Below are 23,194 nucleotides of genomic sequence, written 5' to 3' on the forward strand. Positions count from 1 at the left end.
CAGTGTTAGTTGGAAAACGGACTGAACCAGGTTTTTCGATTTAAATTTTGCCTTTGCTTAGCTCTTCGGTTTATTTTTATCATAAACTCCCTAGTCCTTGGCGATGACAAACATACTCATAACATGATGCAGCCATCACCATTCTTGAAAGTACTGTGTGAAAAGTGGTACTCAGAGATGTGTTGGATTTGCCCCAAACATAACGCTTTCTATTCAGGACATAAAGTTAATTTCTTTGCCACATTTTTTGCAGTCTTACTTTAGTGCCTTTTTGCAAACAGGATGCATGTTTTGGAATCTTTTTATTCTGTACAGGCTTCTTTCTTTTCACTCTGTCAATTAGTTTAGTATTGTGGAGTAACTACAATTGACAGTGTTGTAGATCCCATCCTCAGTTTTCTCTTATCACAGCCATTCAACTCTAACTGTTTTAAAGTCATCATTGGCCTCATGGTGAAATCCCTGAGTGTTTTCCTTCCTCTCTGGCAACTGAGTTAGGGAGGACGCCTGTATCTTTTTAGTGCGTGGGTGTATGAATGCACCATCCAAATTGTAATTAACTTCACCATGCTCAAAGGGATATTCAATGCCTGCTTTTTAAAATGTTTACCCATCTACCAATAGGTGCCCTTCTTTGCGAGGCATTGGAAAAACTCCCTGGTCTTTGTGGTTGAATCTGTGTTTGAAATTCACTGCTCGACTGATGGACCTTACAGATAATTATACGTGTGGGGTACAGAGATGAGGCAGTCATACAAAAACCATGTTAAACACGCAACGTATGTTATGCAACTTATGTTATGCAACTTATGTTACTTCTTATTCAAATGTTTACTCCTGAACTTATTTAGGCTTGCCATAACAATTCCACTTTGACCTTATGCGGTATTGTGTGTAGGCCAGAGACCAAAAAATCCAATGTAATCTATTTTAAATTCAGGCTGTAACACAACAAAATGTGGAAAATGAAAGGGGTGTGAATACTTTCTGAAGGCACTGTACTTCTTCAATTGCTAGTCATTAAAACCCCTTAAAGCACTTAAAGAGAAGTTACAGTATTTTCAGAGCCCTAAAACAATTTATGTTATTTCCTCTTTCTCCTGGATTTTAGTGTTACACTCGTAACCTCTGAAAAGGTACAACACTGAGGTGATTTTGCTAACACTAAGCTACATGCTTATTTCAAGTTATACACTTAATCATAAAGCATTCCTTCAGGCTGAAGTGTTACCATTTATTGTTCCTGTATCCTGTAGTAAATGCAAGATAAAGTGTGTTTAGATTATTATACGCTCTGGTCTGTGTAAGACAGAGGCTCAGTTTTTCCTGGGAGTAAATTTTGCCTGTGGAATTCTGGGTGCCGAGCGAAGACAATGGAGGGATTCAACAGCTGGAGGGGGAGGCTTTCTCTTTAACCCTGGGCCTTTGGCGTCAGGTTGATAGCAGCTCTGGATTAGTTTGACCTCTTTACCCTCTCTCCCCTGTCATCCTGCCAGCTGTGTATGTGTTTTTGTGTTGGGTTATTTTGGGGGTTTGTCCATCTATTGCAGGGCTCGTTTGTGATTTTGTGTTTGTCTGTGTTCGTGTTATAGCTGTGAAAGACAGTGTCCTTGTGTGTGTCATTTTTTTTTTTTTTTTATCAGTATGTTTTCCAACATGTTCAGATTTGGATTAGACGATGTCCACCGTTTTTATGATTCAATACCTTTTCTATTTCTGGTGGAGTATAGTGCAGATATTTTTTTTGTGTGTGTGTTGTTTCAGATTGAACAGACCTTCAATTACCTGGATATACAAGGGATCACTAGTAACAAGCCCACTCAGGTAAGATAGTCCTGGCTTTAAACATGAAACAACCTCTGTTCAAGCCAAACATGTTACAGACTGTGTCAGTTGTCACTGTTGCGCCCCCTACAGTTGTTGTTGAAGTATGACCGAGGCCAGCTGTCCCTGAAGCTTGGCTCTGTGGAGGATGTGGATGAGGTGGTGGCCCACATTGGGACCTGTCTACACAGGATCTGTCCAGGCCTGTCCCCAGTGTAGGTCCCCTCTGTCCCTCTCTCTTTGTTAATGGTAGCTAGCGAACTTCCGTACATTGCAGTGTTCTGTACACTTGACCTTATTTTAGTCCCCATAAAATGTAATATTTCCAGGTATTTAAAAAATGGCGGAGGGGGAAGCTACTGAGTGATAGTGAAAGGGGAGATATGTCGTGTGGGGAAACGGCTTTTTCACACGATTTGTCCAACTTATCACCTCTAAAATGTAAATGAAACACTATAAAGAGTTTATATAATGTCTCATTACTACATCCCTCTTTGAAGGTTTGTGTCGTATTTGAATAGGGGTTGTAGTTGTCGTCACAAATAAACCGCTGCTGTCACGGCTGTTAAGCGTCCTGACGGCTAGCAATGATGACGCGAAAAATTTAACTATTGATTGAATGAACTATTGATGAACTCCCGAGTAATTAACTTTAATCTCACCGTTACACTCACCATTGATCATTTCTTGTTTTTAATCTGCGTGAGAAGCGCTACCCCTGGTGTAAAGAGGCTGTACAGCACACAATGAGTTGCATCATGCGTGCCGTACGTTACGTTGTGACACGTCACGATGTAACATACCGCATCAGAGGGGTCAAGTTGGTTTTTTCCCCCCATGTTTTCTCGAATACTATTAGACCATTACCATGTCAATCAACGCTTGAATAGAAACGTAGTTCACACCCCGGATTTTGAAGTCAACACAGTCGCTACAGTCCCATTTAGTTTTCGTTGCAGCCTCGTTTGAATGCCGCGGTTACTCAAAATGTGTACGGAACAGTATTAGTTACCAGTGCTTTCTTTATTGTCAGTTCTTTATTCTTTCACTCATCCAGGCACATGTATTAGCGACTGACTCGTTCACTCACTTGTGTACTTCAGTCGGTCATTCCCTCTCACTTTACTCATGTCCGACATGATAAAGTGACAGTGTGTGCTTTGTCCTTTTGGGATGACACGATAGTGACCGAAGATGACCTGGTAAAGTGACAGTTTGTGGTGTGTCCCCTGCACTGTGAAAGGAAGGCGATGAAGAAGTTAACCCTGATGCCTCCTGAGAGGACGGCCGCCCTACAGTCTCTCTGGGAGGACCAGGCCACCACAGACCTAGGACCATGTGGTGACGTTATAATAAAGAGCTTATTACACACAAAAAAAATAACAGAAATCCCATCTATAACATAGTTGACTTTCTGTCTTCATCTCTCTCATTCTCTCGTAGGTGGTTTCTCCCACATGTACTGGTGTCTCTGCGACCAGCTGGGTCTGCCATTCAGAGAGGAGGTGCAGTGGGTTAGTATACACAAATGTAGTCTCCTTCCATTTCAGTTAATATTGCTAATTTGATTATAATGTAGCAGGGGTAGTTCATAGAGCTACAGTAGCTTGAATTTCCTTTCGTGTAGACCGGAAACTTTAGCTCAGATGCCTAACATGGTCTTTCTTGAAATATGTTGACCTGGATTTACATCGTGTCGGTTACTTTAGCTATATCAACTCTACTTTTGCCATTGTTTGAATCATTCCAACCTTGGGTTCTCCATCTTGCCCAACAGGATGTGGACACAATCTATCAAACCCAGGACACCAGAGAACTGAACCTGCAGGATTTCGTACATCTTGAGAACAGGTACCTTCACTTTTCCTTTTTTCACAGCTGCCATATTTCTAAATTGTGTGAACAATAGTGTCTTTATACCATTCTATTTTTGATAATCCAATGCTATTTCCTTCTTCTTTAGAGATGTGGTGGCCATCATTCTGGTCCTGGAGTATAACCAATGGTTTACTAAGCTCTCCTCAAAGGACTACAAACTGGTACATTTCATTCTGAACCATACTGGTGACAAAATGTTCCATTTTAGGTTACACTTGTGAAGGGAAGAAATATTTGTAATCTTACAGTTCAACTGAGATACATGAATTGGAGAAGCAGGCATGCCACCCGTGGAGAAAGGTGGATGAGTTAGATGAAAAGTGTAGGAACTTAAAACCTGTACTGTGGGTATAATGCATTGAAACAGTTCTTTATTAAATAACTTCCACTGTGCTCGAGGAGTGACCGAACACTCTTTGTAAAGGGCACACTGGCCGCCGCAGGAAGAGGACAGCTGTGTGTGTGTATAAAGGAGTGTGTGTTCTGGTGGTGGCAGGGAGAGAGGAGGCATGAGATGTCAACAAGCGCTTTATTAGTCAGGGATGGTGTGACAGCTGCTGATACTTAGTCATAGGAGGTGTGTGTGTGTTTGCTCAAGCACTGTGTGTGTGTGTTTATGCGTTTACAGGTTCGACTTTTTTTTGCACAGTAAGTTATGCATCTGTGTTTACACAAGCCTGAGCTTGCTGCTTTTCACACTAAAGTGTTTGCTTGCAGTCCACAGATGTATGTGAACAAATCCTGCGAGTTGTGGCCCGCTCTAGTCGCTTAGAGGAGATGGTTTTAGAGAATGCAAGTCTCAGAAGGTGAGCACTAAGCACTGGTAATAGGTTAGACTGGGTTCATCTTATCCACCACACACACCCAGATGAGGGTGCGCACACACACACACACACACACACACACACACACACACACACACACACACACACACACACACACAGTTTCATAATGAATTATGCTCTCGACCGCAGCTACATTCCATACATGCTGTCCAGTGTGAAATTAAGGGAGCAAGCTCGCGCGGTAGTTAAACACATGACTCTGACTATTATCAGAAATGCACTTCCTGTTGAAAATCCTGAGGTAACTTGAGTAGAGCTGTGGAAAAAATATATACCAAAACACCCTTCAGCCCAATTGAAAAAGGGTGTATCAGGTGCTCGACTGAGGGACCCCAAAACATACCTTACCCCAGGATACTACTGGTGACTATCAGCAGAATAAAGAAAAAGGAGCACTCTGTTGCTGTGTAAATCTGATTGATTTATTGACGGGACAAACAAGGCTTTCAATAGGCTCTGAGGTAGGGGATTCATGCCGAAATGTAAGCCTATTTGTTTGTCCTGTCAATAAATCAATCACATTTATTTATAAAGCCCTTCTTACATCAGCTGATGTCACAAAGTGCTTTACAGAAACCCAGCCTGAAACCCCAAACAGCAAGCAATGCAGGTGTAGAAGCACGGTGGCTAGGAAAAACTCCCATGAAAGGCCAGAACCTAGGAAGAAACCTAGAGAGGAACCAGGCTATGAGGGCTGTCTACTGGCCACCCCAAATCGATCAGATTTACGCAGCAACAAAGTGCTCCTTTTTCTTTATTCTGCCGAATAGTTACCAGTTGAAGTATTTTTGAGAGCTGTGTCTTTTTTTGATATTTTCACAGTGATTTTGCACAGAAGTTAGCCAACGCTCTGACCTGCAACCCTGCCTCTGTACTTCACACCCTCAACCTCACAAACAACTCCCTGGAGGACAAGGGTACAACAAACTCCCTGCTTTCAAAAAATATATTTAAAGATTTTCAGTGATATTCAATGATACAGGATACTGCACTAATCTAGAATTCTAGCTTCTAGTATTCTGTCCTACATTGGCATGGATCGTATCAATGGCAAAATGTGCGTCTCAAAGCTTCAAGTTCATGAGAGGTTATACGTTTGTTCATAAGTATGTGATGTATTTTTTTCCTAGGTGTATCTGCTCTCAGTGCACAGCTAGCCAAACTCCCAATGGGTCTCAAGCATTTGAACCTCTCAAAGACCTCCATATCACAGAAAGGTATTGTAAATTCATGACCAATTTACTTGCCAACTGACATGTGTGATGTCACCTCCTCTGAACTTCCTGTGTTTGTGTGGTTAGGGGTTAACAGTCTTGCCCAGGCGCTGAGTGCCAACCCTGCTGTCCCCACTACCCTCACACACCTGGACCTCTGTGGGAATTCATTCCGAGGAGACGACCTCCCAGTATGTACCTATCCTGGTAGAAGTTGCTAGGCACAGATCAAGGATCAGCTAACCCTCCACAAAGCCTAACCTTAATCAAGGGAGGGAGTGCAAAATTGATCTTAGATCGCTGTTGTATTGGCAGCAACATCAAACACTTCAACGTTCTGTCCTGGCTTTCATATGTTTCACACAGGCCACAGAACTGGTGTGAAATAAGATTTGAAATATTAACTGAAATCCATAGATCTAATTCCCCCTTCATTGTACTCTGTGTTTTCTGTTGTTCTCCATAATTTCTGACTCTTTTCACAGAATCTGTACAATTTCCTGGGTCAACCTAACAGTCTAGCACTTCTGGACCTGTCCCACAGCGACTGCTGTCTGGACCAAGTGAGTGAACCCTCATCCAATGCTAAGACAAATTCACACTGCTATCGCTAGGCAATGATTGGACTTTAACCCTCTTTATGGGCACATTATACAGCTATTCCTAACCTAACCAATAATCGACATTAACTAGATTAGTATAATTGTAATAATATGCATGAAAGTGAACATATCATGTCTGGACATCATGTGAGCACTGTTTTATAAGTAGCATACCGTCTGCTTTTGATATCACTATTATTAAATCGGGAAATAACATAATTTAAATTAGCTTTTTATACAGTTATATTTGTGGAGCTTGTCGTTATAGTTGTTGCTAAGCAAATGGCCAGTCCCTTTCATAAGATATTGTCTTTAGCTCTCTAGACTGAGATGTCACTTTGCTGGCCTATGTTATTCAAATGCTCAACTCCTGTCTTCAAGGTCTGCACTTCACTTCTACGAGGTTCTCTCAAGCACCTCTCAGTGCTCAACATGTCTAAGACCGTTTTCTCTAGCAGGTGATCCATACAACAACAAAATCACTTGCTTATGCTCAATAGTTGTGGCTCAATAGTTTCTGTTGATTTCTATGTCTATGTGTCCTGTACAGCTCAAAGTATCTGAGTGAGAACTCCTGATAACTCCAGAAGACATAACCAAAGTGCTGGTTTTCTTTTAAAACCCACAGGAGAAGTAAAGATGTGCCGCATTCCTTCAAGCAGTTCTTTGGCACTGCCCTGGCTCTGAGAAGTGTCAACCTGTCTGGAACCAAACTCCCCCTGGAGGCGCTCAAGTGAGCTTGCAGTGTACTCCATTCATGGCATTTGCTCCAATTAACTGTATTATACCTAGAATGAAAATATGATATAGAAAACTGGAGAATATTCCTGTAGAAAATGTACAGTACCAGTCAAAATTTTGCACACACCTACTAGTTCTTTATTTGTACTATTTTCTACATTATAGAATAAGACTAAAGACATCAAAACTATGAAATAAGACATAAGGAATCATGTGGTAACCAAAGAAATGTTAAACAAATCAAAATATATTTAAATGAGATTCTTCAAAGTAGCCACCCTTTGCCTTGACGACAGCTTTGCACACTCTTGGCATTCTCCTAACCAGCTTTATGAGGTAGTCACCTGGAATGCATTTCAATTAACAGGTGTGCCTTGTTAGGGGTGGTATGCAGAAGATAGCCCTATTTGGTAAAAGACCAAGTCCATATTATGCCAAGAACAGCTCAAATAAGAAAGGAGACACGACAGTCCATCATTACTTTAAAAGTTTCTTCAAGTGCAGCAGCAAAAACCATCAGGCGCTATGATGAATCTGGCTTTCATGACGACCGCTACAGGATAGGAAGACCCAGAGTTACCTATGCTGCAGAGGATAGGTTTATTAGAGTTACCAGCCTCAGAAATTGCAGCCCAAATTAATGCTTCACAGAGATCAAGTAACAGACAAATCTCAACATCAACTGTTCAGAGGAGACTGCAGCAATTTAACCATAAAGGCCTGATTCACACAGATAAAGGACACCCATAAGAAGAAGAGGGTCAAGAAACTTGGGCCAAGAAACACGAGCAATGGACGTTAAGCTGGTGGAAATCTGTCCTTTGGTCTGATGAGTCCAAATTTGAGATTTTTGGTTACAACCGCCGTGTCTTTGTGAGACGCAGAGTAGGTGAACGGATGATCTCCGCATGTGTGGTTCCCACCGTGAAGCATGGAGGAGGCGTGGCGGTGCTTTGGTGGTGACACTGTCTGTGATTTATTTAGAATTCAAGGCACAATTAACCATTATGGCTAGCACAGCATTCTGAAGAGATATGCCATCTCATCTGGTTTGCACTTAGTGGGACTATTATTTGTTTTTCAACAGGACAATGACCCAACACACCTCCAGGCTGTATAAGGGTTATTTGGCCAAGAAGGAGAGTGACGGAGGGCCACATCAGATGACCTGGCCTCCACAATCACCCAACCTCAACCCAATTGAGATGGTTTGGGATGAGTTGGACCGCTGAGTGAAGGAAAAGCATCCAACAAGTGCTCAGCAACTTCTTCAAGACTGTTGGAAAGGCATTCCAGGTGAAGCTGGTTGAGAGAATGCCAGGAGTGTGCAAAGCTGTCATCAAGGCAAAGGGTGCCTTTATATTTTGATTTGTTAAACACTTATTTGGTTATTTCATTGTTTTGATGTCTTCACTATTCTACAATGTAGAAAATAGTAAAAATAAAGAAAAACCCTTGATTGAGTAAGTGTGTCTAAACTTCAGACTGGTACTGTACATATCTATAAATGGTGATGTATATTTTAGACAGGATGTCATAGTTGTTCAGTAATTATTTTTGTTGCTTCGTTTAAAAAAAATAATTAAGTAGTTATAGAATCATTACTTAAAGATGCTGTGAACAAGAAAGCAATATAACCACACCAACTCTGTACGGCCTGCATACTTCAGTCTGCTTTGTTCATTTAACTGAATAGAAAAGAAGCTTAATGAATGTCTTTCGCCTCAGGGCACTTTTACTAGGTCTTGGCTGCAATCCTAATCTAAGTGAAGTGTCACTGGATATCAGCAGCTGTGAGGTAAGAGACTGAACTACTGCCTAGATCCTGGCATTTCTCTCTGAGGAAGAAATTAAAAGGGAAGTCTACTCTGAAATACAATTCTAAAATATGATGTCTTGACACCCCTTTATTATTTGGGCTGATGTTCTGAATATACTGATTTTAAAACTACTTAGCTTGACTTATGTGCCCTGAATGGCAATCAAATAAATCAACAAAATACATGTATGGATATTATCCTGGATTGCAATTGCTATCCTTTCTCTAAATGTTTTTGTTTTTATTTCTCCCTTTTACTTCAGCTAAGATCTGGAGGTGCTCAGATTCTGGAGGGCTGCATAGCTGAGATTCCCAACATCTCCAGGCTGGACATCTCAGACAACGGTGAGGCCCGAGTAGACACTGTTTTTACAGTGATTTTGAACATTGTATACCTTGATTTTGACTTGATGTTGTGTTTATATTTTATGCTCAGGTTTGGATTCAGACCTGACCACTCTCTTAGTGTGGCTGGCTAGAAATCGCTCCATCCGCCACCTCTCACTGGGCAAGAACTTCAATAACATCAAGTCCAAGTACGGGTCTTACTTACCTTGTAATTAGAAAAAATGTAAATTAACCATATCCTCCTCTCTGTCTGGAATGTAATGAAGTGTGCATGTCTTTCCACAGAAATTTGTCTCAAGTCTTGGACAACCTGGTGCACATGATACAGGAGGAGGAATCGGTGAGTCGGCTGTTATGGTGACACTTAGCCATAACAGCTTTGCATAAACAAAATGTGTCTAGCCATTCATTACCATTGTTCAACTAACCTGTTTGTCACGTAGCCCCTGACGTCCCTCTCCCTGGCCGACTCCAAGCTCAAGGGGGATCTGTCCATCGTACTGAACGCGCTGGGCAGCAACACCAGCCTGACCCGGGTGGACATCAGCGGCAACGGCATGGGAGACATGGGGGCCAAGATGCTGGCCAAGGCCCTGCAGATCAACACCAAGCTCAGGTAAGAGGTCAAGGCTCAAGAAGATGCCCACTAGGGTCAACTGCTCATGTTTCAATATTGTTTAATATTGATTCTACTGTGTTCTATTGCTCTTTATTGTAATGCGTTTGTACAGGACGGTTATGTGGGACAAAAACAATGTCAGCCTACAAGGCCTCCAGGATGTGGCATCTGCTTTAGAAAAGTATGTATCTGTGTGTGTCACAATTCATTCTATTCATACTCTTCTTCACATGGATATTTTGATTAGGATATGTGAGTAGGCATACACTTAACTACATGTGTCTCTTTCAGGAACCAGACCATCCGCTTCATGCCTATCCCCATCATCGATGCTGCCCAGGCACTCAAGGCCAGCCCTGAGAAAACAGAGGATGCCCTACTAAAGGTTAAAAGTTCACATTTGGCTGCATGGTAGATATTAACTGATGACAGAATTTGAGATCAATTCTCACTGATAACAATGCATCGATAGCAGGGTCAAATGCAAAAAAACGTCACATTTCCTGTATAAACTTTTTTTATTTTTTTATTTATCTCTACAGATGGAGCGGTATGTACTAAGGAACCACGAGACTCGGAAATACCTCCAAGAGCAAGCTTACCGTCTCCAGCAAGGCATTGTCATGACCACCACACAACAGGTGACCCGTCTGTTTAAATGTTTGACCTGTAACTTTAATTTTCATGTATCAGCACTTGTTTGGATAAATGTTTCCACTGGAGAAATGAAAGTTGCATACAGTGTCTTCGGAAAGTATTCAGACCCCTTGACTTTTTACACATTGTGTTACGTGACAGCCTTATTCTAAAATTTATGAAATTGTTATTTTCCTCTCGTCAATCTACATACAATACCCCATAATGACAAAGCAAAAACAGAAATATCACATTTGCATAAGTATTCTGACCCATTACTCAGTACCTTGTTGAAGCACCTTTGGCATTGATTACAGCATAGAGTCTTCTTGGGTATGACACTACAAGCTTGGCACACCTGTATTTGGGGAGTTTGTCCCATTCTTCTCTGCAGATCCTCTCAAGCTCTGTCACGTTGGATGGGGAGCTTTGCTGCACAGCTATTTTCAGGTCTCTCCAGAGATGTTCGATCGTGTTCAAGTCCGGGCTCTGGATGTGTCGCTCAAGGACATTCAGAGACTTGTTCCGAAGCCACTCCTGCGTTGTCTTGGCTGTGTGCTTAGGGTCGTTGTCCTGTTGGAAGGTGAACCTTCGCCTCAGTCTGAGGTCCTGAGCGCTCTGGAGCAGATTTTCATCAAGGATCTCTCTGTACTTTGCTCCGTTTATCTTTGTCTCGGTCCTGACTCCCAGTCCCTGCCGCTGAAAAACATCCCCACAGCATGATGCTGCCACCACCATGCTTCACCATAGGGATGGTGCCAGGTTTCCTCCAGACGTGACGCTTGGAATTCAGGCCAAATAGTTCAATCTTAGTTTCATCAGACCAAAGAATCTTGTTTCTCATGATCTGAGAGTCTTAAGGTGACTTTTGGCAAACTCCAAGCGGGCTGTCATCTGCCTTTTTTCTGAGGATTGGCTTCCGTCTGGCAACTCTACCATAAAGGCCTGATTGGTGAAGTGCACAGAAATGGTTGTCCATCTGGAAGGTTCTCCCATCTTCACAGAGGAGTTCTAGAGCTCTCAGTGACCATGTTCTTGATCACCTCCCTGACCAAAGTACCCTTCCCCAGATCTGTGCTTCGATGCAATCCTGTCTCGGAACACTACGGACAATTCCTCATCTCAAGGATGATCAATGGAAACAGGATGCACATGAGCTCAATTTTGAGTCTCTCAGCCAAGGGGCTGAATACTTATGTAAAGAAGGTATTTCAGTATTTTAAATACATTTGCAAAAATTCTCAACCTGTTTTTGAGTTGTCATTAATGGGTATTATGTGTAGATTTTGGATATTTTTTATTTAATTGAATCCATTTTAGAATAAGGCTGTAATGTAACAAAATGTGGAAAAAGTCAAGGGCTCAATACTTTCCGGAGGCTCTGTACCACATCTTTTAAGTGTTGAATGACCATAAACCATTACATGACCTCTCCCATTGAATAGTGAATGACCTCTGACCCCTCCTGCTGCTCAGATGATGGACAGGATCTGTGTGAAGGTGCAGGACCACCTAAACTCCCTGAGGTATACGGAGACCGATGTCGTCCAGGAGGACATGAAGGTGGCCAAGAACCTCATGAAGGACGCCAGGAACTCCAAAAGAGTGAGCTGAGAACCACACATATTGTTCTCATAGAACCGCTGGAACAAATTAACTTAGAAAAGATAGACTGTGGATGTCAAACTCTGCGCTAGGAAGAAAAAAAAAGTGATCAACATTAACCTCAAATTCTACATGGGACTTCCTGGTTAAATAACATTTTGAAAAACATGAATACAGAAAGGGAAAACCTCCAACTCAAATGGTTAGATGAGAAAAGAGCACAGTCTAATCTTTTCTCCATTTTTTTCCTCTTCCCTGTTTTCTCTTTCTCTGTCTGTCCCTCCTTCCATACCCTGCTCATCTATCTAGCTACTGCCCAACCTGTACCACCTGAGGGGATCTCCTAGTGGCATGGGCGGCCCCCCTGACATGGGCAGCCCCATTCAGGACAAGCTGGAGTCCATGGCTGGAGAGATAGCCAGGGTCATGGATGAGCAGCTACAGGTACACAACAGTCAACACAGCAGTAAATGCATGATGTATTTACTGTATTTTAACAGTATTTTTCGAACCAGATATGTTGATTTACCTCTGTGAATAACATGGTCTAGTGTTTCTCAACTCCAGTCCTCGAAGTTGGATGTTTTTGCTTTCGTCCCGCACAAGCACACCTGATTAAACGGATCATGAGCTTGATGATTATTCATTGAGTAGTTGAATCCGGTGTGCTTGGACTTGAACAAAACTGTGCAAGTAAAAAAAAACTGCCCTAGTCCTTAAAGCAACTGTGAATTTGAATAACAAGACAACATAAGAAGCTAGTGCAATGCTCTTGCCTACCATTCTTTCTCTCGCTCTCTTTGGTCCAGACGTTGTTACAATCTATGGTTGACACCGCTGAGGGCCTCTGTCCCCACGTGATGAAGAGGAGCAACCTGCATCAGGAGCTGATGAAGGCCGGTGCAGGCAAGATGACCGTCCCCCATAGCTTCATCACCACCACGTTATTGGAGCAGTCAGGAGTCGACATCCTCAACAAGATCAGGTAATCACCGCATGGGCCTGGTCAAGACGGGCCTGGTCAAGATAACTAGCTGACGTTCTCATCCAGAGTGACTTACAACAAGTGCATTCAACTAAGGAAAGGAAAACGACAAAACAAAAGTATCTCCAAAAACAAAGTTCAAAGATTCATTCTGGGGTCTGGTCCAATGAGAGTCCTGCTGATCCCGGACTACGCAATGCCTGCTTGGTGCCTGTCACAAGTGACCTTCAACAGTCGGGCTGGGGGGGGTCTGGATTGGAGGAGCACTTTTAAGACCTAATCAGTAAATTCTTTCAAATGTAGATGTTATCAGTTGATCATGTGAATTCAAACTGAATCGTTCATTGTGATCTGCTCTGTGTATGATGTCCTAGACCTAGTGAAATAATTTATTATGATTAGGTCACATAGCCTCAGCTGCTAACCGTGCAGTGTACGTAAACTTCACTCTCAGAAAACTACTGCAACATATATATGCAGCCCGGTCTTGATACAGTTCAGATAGTAGAGAGGTAGTCTTTGGCTCATGTTCTCCTCTCTGTCACACAGTGAAGTGAAGCTCAGTGTGGCGTCCTTCCTCTCAGACCGTATCGTGGATGAGATCTTGGAATCTCTGTCCCGTTCCCAAAACACTCTGGTCAGTACTGTATACTACAACAGACTCTTTCACTCTATATTTATCTTACACACACACACACACACACATACAAACAATAATGCATTTTTGCTTCAATTGCTTGTAATGCCGATTTAGAGCACTTCTGCCCCACATAAAAAAACAAATACTGGTGAAGGAACACTACCACTATATGCCTTTTCCTCCCTTCCCACACCAGGCAGAACACCTGACCAGGAAAGCGCAGCCTCTTCTTCACCAGGAGCCCAAAGAGACAGAGGTGCTGGATGAGACGGTCCTCCAGCCTGAGGCCCAGACTAAGGAGCCTGCTGAAAGTCTGGAGGAGATTGACACCTGTGTGGTAACTAAGACTAGTCCCTTCTGCTATGAGGGTTATGATTTGGGTTTGTGGTCCTGATCTGCTGTACTGAAGCATAACTCACTGACTGACTGACTTTTTTTTTTGACTGTGTTTGTGACCTGCAGATGACACCCAAGTCCAAGAGGAAGAGCATTCTCTCCAGGATGCTGCGGCCTGTCTCTGTGGCCTTTGGTGAGTTGATGTTCTACATCCCGGGTACAGTAGATCTGGTCAAATAGATTTAAACTACAATACAGTAGTAATGTAGTATTTCAGCCTCTTGGAATGAGATGGGTTTAGGTTTTACCTCGTCTATTGACGGTTGTTCTTGTCCATCAGAAATGGAGTTTGACTTGGACAAGGCCCTGGAAGAAGTGCCTATACACGAGGAAGACTCGCCCCCTCCTCCCCTATCGGACAAGATGCCGACGTACTTTGGCAAGCTGCCCACTATGGAGGCCCGGAAGCTAGAGCACCACACCAAGCTCCGTCCCAAACCAAAAAAGAGGACCAAACCTAGCCGAGCACCAGTAAGGCCTTCCACTCTTTCTGCCATCTTTCTCTATTTCTACATCTAGCTACTATACTCTATGATATTGAGTATGTCATGACGTAGACGTACATATTTTTTTGGTGTTTTCAGCGGGATTCAATCTGCACCTCTCCACCACCAGAAGAAGTGGAGCAGAACCGCCTCCTGGGAAAAGTGGATGAGGGTGTTGATGAATTCTTTCACAAGAAAATCACCCAACTTAGTTTTAAGTGAGTCCTAATTCCTTTTATGGTGAACTCTTTCCAAAAAGTAAATGGAATTACTTGACGTTTAGAACAAATGACTCTAGTTTCGACAAGATTTAAATCACAAGCATGCAGCAGTAAGCTATGTGTAACTACCTACAATGTCTAACTACCTACAGGTAAATGCCTGTAGTTAGGGTCGCCACGAACCACCAGAAGAGCTTCAGTGCGCGTTGGCATAAATTCTACAAGTGTATCAAATTGTATTTGTCATATGCGCAGAATACAACAAGTGTAGACTTTACCGTGAAAAGCTTACTTACAAGCCCTTAACCAACAGTGCAGTTCAAGAAGAAGAAAATATTTACCAGATGACTAAAAGTAATAATAAAAGTAACACAATAACAATAACAAGGGGGTACTGGTACTGAGTCAGTGTGCGGGGTACAGGCTAGTTGAGGTAATCTGTACATGTAGGTGGGGGCAAAGTGACTATGCATAGGTAACAAACAGCGAGTGTACAAAATTGTCCGGTGTCGATTTTATGAATTGTTAAGCATTCTTATGGCTTAGGGGTAGACGCTGTTGAGGAGCCTTTTGGTCCTAGACTTGGCCCTCCGGTACCGCTTGTCGTGCGGTCGCAGAGAAAACAGTCTATAACTTGGGTGACTGGAGTCTCTGACAATTTTATGGGCTTTCCCCTGACACTGCCTATTATATAGGTCCTGGATGGCAGGAAGCTTGGCCCCAGTGATGTATTGGGCCGTTCACACTACCCTGTGTTGCTCCTTGCGGTCAGATGCCGAGCAGTTGCCATACCAGGCGGCGATGCAACCAGTCAGGATACTCTCGATGGTGCAGCTGTAGAACCTTTTGAGGATCTGAGGACCCATGCCAAATCTTTTACAATCTCCTGAGGGGTAAAAGGTTTTGTCATTCCCTCTTCACGACTGTCTTGGTATGTTTGGACCATGATAGTTCGTTGGTGATGTGGACACCAAGGAACTTAACTCTCGACCCGCTCCACTACAGCCCTGTCGATGTTAATGGGGGCCTGTTCAGCTCGCCATTTCCTGTAGTCCACAATCAGCTCCTTAGTCTTGCTCACATTCAGAGAGAGGTTGTTGTCCTGGCACCACACTGCCAGTTCTCTGACCTCCTCCCTATAGGCTGCCTCATCGTTGTCGGTGATCAGGCCTACCACTGTTGTGTTTTCAGCAAACTTAATGATGGCGTTGGAGTCGTGTTTGGCCACGCAGTCATGGGTGAACAGGGAATACAGGAGGTGACTAAGTACAAACCCCTGAGGGGCCCCAGTGTTAAGGATCAGCGTGGCAGACGTGTTGTTGCCTACACGTACCACCTGGGGGTGGCCCGTCAGGAAGTCCAGGATCCAGGACTTCCTGACGGGCATCCGGGAGGATGCTGTTGAAATGAGCCATGACCAGCCTTTCAAAGCACTTCATGACTACCTTGAGTGCCACGGGCGGTAATCATTTAGGCAGGTTCCCTTCGCTTCCTTGGGTACTGAGACTATGCTGGTCTGCTTGAAATATGTACGTATTACAGACTCGTTCAGGGAGCGGTTGAAAATGTCAGTGAAGACACTTGACAGTTGTCCGCGCATGCTTTGAGTACGCGTCCTGGTAATCTGTCTGGCCCCCCAGCAGCTTTGTGAATGTTGACCTGTTTAAAGGTTTTGTTCACATCAGCTACCAAGAGCGTTATCACACAATCATCCAGAACAGCTGGTGCTCTCGTACATGCTTCAGTGTTGCTTGCCTCGAAGCAAGCATAAAATGCATTTATTTAGCTCGACTGGTAGGCTCGCGTCACTGGGCAGCTCCAATCTGGGTTTCCCTTTGTTGTCCGTAATAGTTTTCAAGCCCTGCCACATCCGACGAGCATCAGAGCCGGTGTAGTAGGATTCAATCTTAATCCTGTATTGACGCTTTGCTTGTTTTTGTGGTTCATCTGAGGGCATAGCGGGATTTCTTATAAGCATCCGTATTAGTCTCCCGCTCATTGAAAGTGGCAGCTTCAGCCTTTTAGCTCAATGCGGATGTTGCCTGTAATCCATGGCTTCTGGTTGGGATAAGTATGTACAGTCACTCTGGGGACGACGTCATCAATGAACTTATTGATGAAGCCGATGACTGAGGTTTATTCCTTAATGCCATTGTATGAATCCCAGAACATATTCCAGTCTGTGCTAGCAAAACAGTCCTGTAGTGTAGCATCCGCATCATCTGACCTCTTCCGTATTGAGCGAGTCACTGGTACTTCCTGCTTTAGTTTTTGCTTGTAAGCAGGAATCAGGAGGATATAATTATGGTCAGATTCGCCAAATGGAGGGTGGGGGAGAGCTTTGTATGCAATTTTTCCCTGGTTGCACATGTGACATGCTGGTAAAAATTTGGTGAAACTGATTTAAGTTTGCCTGCATTAAAGTCCCCGGCCACTAGGAGCGCTGCTTTTGGGTGAGCATTTTCTTCTTTGCTTATGGCCTTATAGAGTGGGTTGAGAGCAGTCTTAGTGCCAGCTTCGTTTTGTGGTGGTAAATAGACGGCTACAAATAATACAGATGAGAACTCTCTTGGTAGATAGTGTGGTCTACAGCTTATCATAAGGTACTCTACCTCAGGTGAGCCATACCTCGAGACTTATTTAATATTAGACATCGGGCATCAACTGTTATTGACAAAAAGACACACACCCCCACCACTCGTCTTACCAGAGGTAGCGTCTCTGTTCTGCCGTGGCATTGAAAATCCCGCTAGCTCTATGTTGTCCAGCCATGTCTCGGTGAAACATAAGATGTGACAGTTTTTAAAGTCCCATTGGTAGGATAATCTTGATTGTAGGTTTGGAACTCTATTGGAGGGAGGCGACACCATTCTTACGAGAAATTCCATAAGTTGGTGTTTTGTTGATGGTGGTGCAAAACCAGGCTCCAGAATCTCCCATAAGTGTTTAATTGGGTTGAAATCTGATGACTCAGACCAACACACTTACAGACACCCTTTAAATCCCCTATGCTCCTTTGAGACCCCTCTTTCAAAGTCACTGAGAGCTCTTCTAGCCATGGTAGCCAAAATAATGGGCAATTGGGCCCAAAGCATGATGGGGATAATAATTGCTTAATTATCTCAGGAACCACACCTGTATGGAAGCATCTGCTTTTAATTTGTATCCCTAATTTACTCAAGTGTTCCCTTTTTATTTTTGCAGTTACATGCACCTTCATTCACGTATTTAGAAGTTGTTAATTATAGAAGTTGTGAGTCTGTACTGTACAGCAAAATCATTCTCTAACATTTCCAGACGACCCACCCTGAGGGGCTCCCCCAACATCCAGGAGGGTTCGGAGAAGAAACGGGAATCCCGGAAAAGTGGCTTCCTTAACCTCATCAAGTCTCGCACCTCCAAGTCCGAGAAGAGCCATGGAGCAGCCGCCATCACCACCCCGGCTTCTGCGACCGTCAGCACTGTGACAGAGGTGCACCTGTCCCCCAAGCCTCCGTTGCGGGACCACTCGGAAATGTCTCCTGACCGCTCAGAAAAGCCGCCAACCCATGAACCCACTGTGGAACAGCACTCGGAGAGTGACAGTAAGGGGGGTGGCTGGCACTTTGGGGTCAGCATGGACCTCCTGGCAGAGATGAGAAAAATGCATGGGAAAATGGCCGCCCATAAGGTGGGTAAACTGACCAGTTTTTGCAGCTTTTGACTGCTAAATCTATGAGCCCGTAGAACCCATTAGCATCACTGAACTACTGAATAATTACTTTCTTACAGTGTAACACACAACCTCCTCTGAAAAAGGTTTTTATTTATTTATTTATTTATTATTATTTTTTCTCCCCTTTTCTCCTCAATTTTTGTGGTATCCAATCGCTAGTAATTACTATCTTGTCTCATCTCTACAACTCCCGTATGGGCTCGGGAGAGACGAAGGTCGAAAGCCATGCGTCCTCCGAAGCACAACTCAACCAAGCCGCACTGCTTCTTTAACACAGCGCGCCTCCAACCCGGAAGCCAGCCGCACCAATGTGTCGGAGGAAACACCGTGCACCTGGCCCCCTTGGTTAGCGCGCACTGCGCCCGGCCCGCCACAGGAGTCGCTGGAGCGCGATGAGACAAGGATATCCCTACCGGCCAAACCCTCCCTAACCCGGACGACGCTAGCCCAATTGTGCGTCGCCCCACGGACCTCCCGGTCGCGGCCGGCCTCCGACAGAGCCTGGGCGCAAACCCAGAGATTCTGGTGGCGCAGTTAGCACTGCGATGCAGTGCCCTAGACCACTGCGCCACCCGGGAGGCTGAAAAAGTTTTTTAAAGTTGAATGTACACTGTATTTGCTGTCTTCAACCTTCGATCTGCCAATCATTTGGAAGCCTATAGATCATCATGAGTGGATAACTGTGTGAAGGTGTTGCCCTATAGTGGCTCTGTATGGAACATCCATGTCTCTGCATGGTTCAGACTGTTGAATACGGTCATGCACGAGAGCCCTCGTAGAGCCATGCAGCGGAAAACACAATGGTGCCTATAAAAGCAGGTCAAAGGTCAAACTGAAGACATTGTCCATACTGAAAAGATGTTTGTTTGTTCTTTTGACAGTCTGACTCATCTTCCTCTTCAGACAAGGCAGATGGTAAACAAGGTGAGTGGCCTCTATATCCCAATCAGATAATGATATGTTTTATTCCATTTAGTGATATTTAATCTTTTGTGTACACAAAGATGTCCCAACTCAGTTATGCCACAACGTCTGTCTCGCCGTTCATCTTGCCAGCTGCCATGTGGTGCAATCAAATTAACAAAATGTTGAATTACATTACACTGCTAGATAACACTTTGTTTAGACAGTCCCTTGTAAAAGCTCAATGAACCATCCACACGTTTGCTGTGCATTCTGTTTCTAAGAAGTGTCCGATATGGGTCTTCTTTGTTATGTCTCGCTCTGTAGGAAAGCCAGAGAGTCAAACATCGTCGATATCGCCCAGGTCTAAGCCCACCAGTGTTACACCCAGACTCCCAGCACCCCCGGGCACCAAGCCCCACCTGGGACCTCTGAGCCCTCACACCAGCAGCAGCCACAGCCCAGGTAGGCATATGAATAAGTATACTTTACTGATAGTGATATGGAGATGGGAAATAAGGCCATCAGAATCTAAAATGGATCAAGAAGAAGATTACATTGTTTATTGTGATTTTTGGCTTAATTTGTCCTGTTGTCTGTAACCACTCTTTATTTGTTAATTAATTCACCCTCAGATGACACCCCTGACTCCCCTCTTGGAAACGTATCCCCAAAAGGACCACTTCCCGCCCCTCGCCTGAAGAGGGCGCCGTCAGACTGTGAGAGGGAGGGGGGGACTAGCCCCATTAATGGTAGGTGTATGTATCTATTACCCGTGTACCCTCCACCCAGAAGAACTGTCTTAGGTACAGCTCACGACAGTCCAAAATGTTGATATTGAGAGTTGAGGAATAATCAAAGCTATTTTGCTTCACGTAAAGACAAAGGCATTCATTTCAATTAACTGAGAACATAGTATGTTATACAAATTGTTACTGTGTGAGTTTGGTAGAATTGAAGCATAAAAGGATATTTCACCCTCAGTATGAAAATGTATCCACTGACTACTGTAAGTCCCTCTGGATAAAAGTGTCTGCTAAATTACTGAAATGTAATCTCTCTCTCTATGTCAGTTGAACTCACAGGAGACTCTAGCCCATTTGACTTAGACCATGAGACGGACAGGTCTGTTATTGGCGGGAGACAGTGGTCCTCCCTGAAGAGTTCCACTTCTGTGGTACAGGAAGTAGAGGGTCGAGAGCGCACCAAGTCCCTCCCTGCATCTGGTTAGACTAATTACCTTCTCTCCTTCAGGTCTTTTTTAAACTTAAGACATGTACAGTGTTGTAGTGTAGTTTTGCATCTAGCAACAACTAATGGCAGTAATGTAAGTTTTGGCAGATCCAATTGTGGCCGTACCTTTTGAATAACATGCAATTCTCAGTAATAGTAGTTGTTTGGGTTTCTCCAGGAGCTCTTGTTGTTGGTTTATTAGTACTCACAACTGTGACGTGTTTGTAGTACCAGTAGTACCAGTGGTTATGGTTACCAGTTGTAGCTTCCTCGTTGTTTAGTACCATATCAGCTCACACCGCTGTCTTGTGTCACTGTCCTTGCAGAGAGACCTTCGTCCATGGTGGACGCTGCCCACTGCCAAAGCACTGGCGTGTTTGATGAAGACAACACGGAGGAAGACTTCCCTCCTTCCCCTGACACGGACCAAAGACAGAACCTTATGCCTGACAGCATAGAGGAGGAGGAGGAGGAAGAGGATACCATCAATGACATCGTCCCAGTGTAGAGAGAAAAGATACATCTAGTTTCTCCATACTTTCCTCAAAGTGTTCCATGGAGTGTCCAAGTGCACACTTCGGGAGAATTGTGGAGAATCGTAATTCAGACAAATAGCAAAAACAAAAAAAGCTTATGGACAACCTTACAAATATCGTATTCTTAACAAAGACCATTGATTGGCTTATTCAATCAACCAATAAGCAGTGTTGTGTTCCTATGTCTAATATGCATATAATGTATATTTGTCAATATCTATTAACATACTGAAAGAGATATATGGATGTGTTGAAAAATATGTATGAGATTTACATTGTAGCATGGGCAAATTGATCAAGTAAACCTTATTAATGACAGGCATAATAACTTTGATATATCATGATTTATATGAAATACATTTATTGCGGGGCTTGGTGATTGTTTCCAGTGTTAGGTTTATTGGTTCAATTGATTTATGCTGAAAATACACAAACTCATTTTTCAGGTTTTTTGCAATGTATTGTAACAAAATCCTTTACATGTAACATCAAGTTTGTGTATAATCCTGTATTTGTATATTTGTAACAATAAATAAAAAATATTTCTACTGGCATACTGCCATGCATGATCTATTTTGCCTTCATATAGACCTAATTCATAAAAGGTATGTGTTTTGCATAGGCTTACCCTTGCGTGACGTTTTGTTAACCGTGCAAATATCTCTCGGTCAACATAACATTTTATCAATATATTCGCCTGTAATTACCCCCCCCACCCCCCCCCAAAAAAAACAAAATGCTACCTTAGCATTTTTTTATACCCTCTCCCTGGCCTTTGTACTAGCTAACCTTAGGCCTCTGTCGATCAGAAACAGGGATGGTTTTGTGCTATGTACCGGATTGTAACTACTACTCCGATAAACATTTATAGATTTGGGCTACTACATGATACTCAAATTTTCCCTATAATGAGGTTGCTACAACCTAGCCTATGGATGAAGTTTACAACGTCGACACAGGTCGATTAGAAATATTTGAAATGACAGACCGTGACTCCTGGATAGACAGTGACACATTCAATACCGCCTTGCACACTCTTGCCTGATCTAGGGTGTAATCATTAGTCCAACAGTTGCAAACCAGAGTTTCTATTGGGCGAATACAGGTATGTTATCCCAGTTTTGTTCCATTTATTTCCGTTTAAGAAACTTTTTCAACAGAATCGGTGGAATGAATACACCCCTGATCACACACAAACAGTCCACTTTCAAAGCCACATACAAACAGCTCGTATTCCTTCTCATATCTACGCACTCTCCTCCTCTCACCTTTTCCCTTCGATTGTGGACTTCAATGCAAAACCCATCAGCTGTATGTGACCAGGTGAAAAAACCTTTCCAATCCAAATCATATCATAACCGCTACACACAGGCTACATTCTTGTCACCATATTAACTAAAGTAACATCATAGCTAGTATAACTAACGCGTTAGTAAACCAGCTACAATCATGCAGTACAGTGTACAGTCAGCAAGCAGTTTAGCATCTACACCGGCAGACCCCGGTGGCAATAAATTAGTAAAACCAAAAGCTTACCTTGACTTGGAAGAGTTCCAGTGTTGGATAGTCATAGCCAGCTAGCTAACATATAATCCCTCTATTTGAGCCAGGTGTTTGAGTAGGCTAAACTAGCTAGCGGCATTTGCTAGGTAAGTAAGGGAAATTACGAAATATACTGAAGCTCGCCCTTTCTCTATCTGTTGCTCCTATTTCATTTTTTTAAAGAAATTAATTTGTTCAAAACTGTTCAACTATTGTCTTTCTCTCTCTTTGCATCGCCCACTCACCACATTTTATGCACTGCAGTCCTAGTGAGCTGTAGCTTATCCTTTCAGTACTAGACTAATTCTGTAAACCTTTGATTGGGTGGAGAACAAGTCAGTTCATGTTGCAAGAGCTCTGATAGTTTAGAGCACAGGTGTCAAACTCATTCCACGGGGGGCCGAGTG

General features: G+C 43.3%; 1 protein-coding gene across 3 annotated transcripts in view; it reads left to right on the forward strand.

The window, feature by feature from the left end:
* LOC129819778 (F-actin-uncapping protein LRRC16A) overlaps window positions 1–21,792 on the forward strand; it is a 38,592-nt gene extending 16,800 nt beyond the window's left edge. For 2 of the 3 annotated variants that reach the window (XM_055876359.1, XM_055876358.1), the window contains 35 exons: window positions 1,765–1,824; window positions 1,918–2,039; window positions 3,068–3,165; window positions 3,268–3,338; window positions 3,602–3,675; window positions 3,788–3,863; window positions 4,420–4,508; window positions 5,370–5,464; window positions 5,678–5,764; window positions 5,849–5,952; window positions 6,247–6,324; window positions 6,745–6,821; window positions 6,992–7,096; window positions 8,833–8,902; window positions 9,187–9,268; window positions 9,360–9,459; window positions 9,557–9,611; window positions 9,715–9,887; window positions 10,003–10,071; window positions 10,182–10,275; window positions 10,433–10,531; window positions 12,003–12,131; window positions 12,441–12,575; window positions 12,941–13,116; window positions 13,666–13,753; window positions 13,953–14,093; window positions 14,219–14,285; window positions 14,433–14,623; window positions 14,737–14,855; window positions 18,156–18,528; window positions 19,455–19,497; window positions 19,804–19,941; window positions 20,112–20,228; window positions 20,550–20,702; window positions 21,036–21,792. In XM_055876359.1, the coding sequence (XP_055732334.1) occupies window positions 1,765–1,824; window positions 1,918–2,039; window positions 3,068–3,165; window positions 3,268–3,338; window positions 3,602–3,675; window positions 3,788–3,863; window positions 4,420–4,508; window positions 5,370–5,464; window positions 5,678–5,764; window positions 5,849–5,952; window positions 6,247–6,324; window positions 6,745–6,821; window positions 6,992–7,096; window positions 8,833–8,902; window positions 9,187–9,268; window positions 9,360–9,459; window positions 9,557–9,611; window positions 9,715–9,887; window positions 10,003–10,071; window positions 10,182–10,275; window positions 10,433–10,531; window positions 12,003–12,131; window positions 12,441–12,575; window positions 12,941–13,116; window positions 13,666–13,753; window positions 13,953–14,093; window positions 14,219–14,285; window positions 14,433–14,623; window positions 14,737–14,855; window positions 18,156–18,528; window positions 19,455–19,497; window positions 19,804–19,941; window positions 20,112–20,228; window positions 20,550–20,702; window positions 21,036–21,217 (3,930 nt within the window). In that variant the 3' untranslated portion in view covers window positions 21,218–21,792. Of the gene's footprint in view, window positions 1–1,764; window positions 1,825–1,917; window positions 2,040–3,067; window positions 3,166–3,267; window positions 3,339–3,601; window positions 3,676–3,787; window positions 3,864–4,419; window positions 4,509–5,369; window positions 5,465–5,677; window positions 5,765–5,848; window positions 5,953–6,246; window positions 6,325–6,744; window positions 6,822–6,991; window positions 7,097–8,832; window positions 8,903–9,186; window positions 9,269–9,359; window positions 9,460–9,556; window positions 9,612–9,714; window positions 9,888–10,002; window positions 10,072–10,181; window positions 10,276–10,432; window positions 10,532–12,002; window positions 12,132–12,440; window positions 12,576–12,940; window positions 13,117–13,665; window positions 13,754–13,952; window positions 14,094–14,218; window positions 14,286–14,432; window positions 14,624–14,736; window positions 14,856–18,155; window positions 18,529–19,454; window positions 19,498–19,803; window positions 19,942–20,111; window positions 20,229–20,549; window positions 20,703–21,035 lie in introns of those variants that run through there. The other variant, XM_055876360.1, reaches the window with a different exon arrangement.
* The last annotated feature ends 1,402 nt before the right edge of the window (window positions 21,793–23,194 follow it).

The sequence above is a fragment of the Salvelinus fontinalis genome, chromosome 22 (assembly GCF_029448725.1).
Source record: "Salvelinus fontinalis isolate EN_2023a chromosome 22, ASM2944872v1, whole genome shotgun sequence".
Taxonomy (NCBI): domain Eukaryota; kingdom Metazoa; phylum Chordata; class Actinopteri; order Salmoniformes; family Salmonidae; genus Salvelinus; species Salvelinus fontinalis.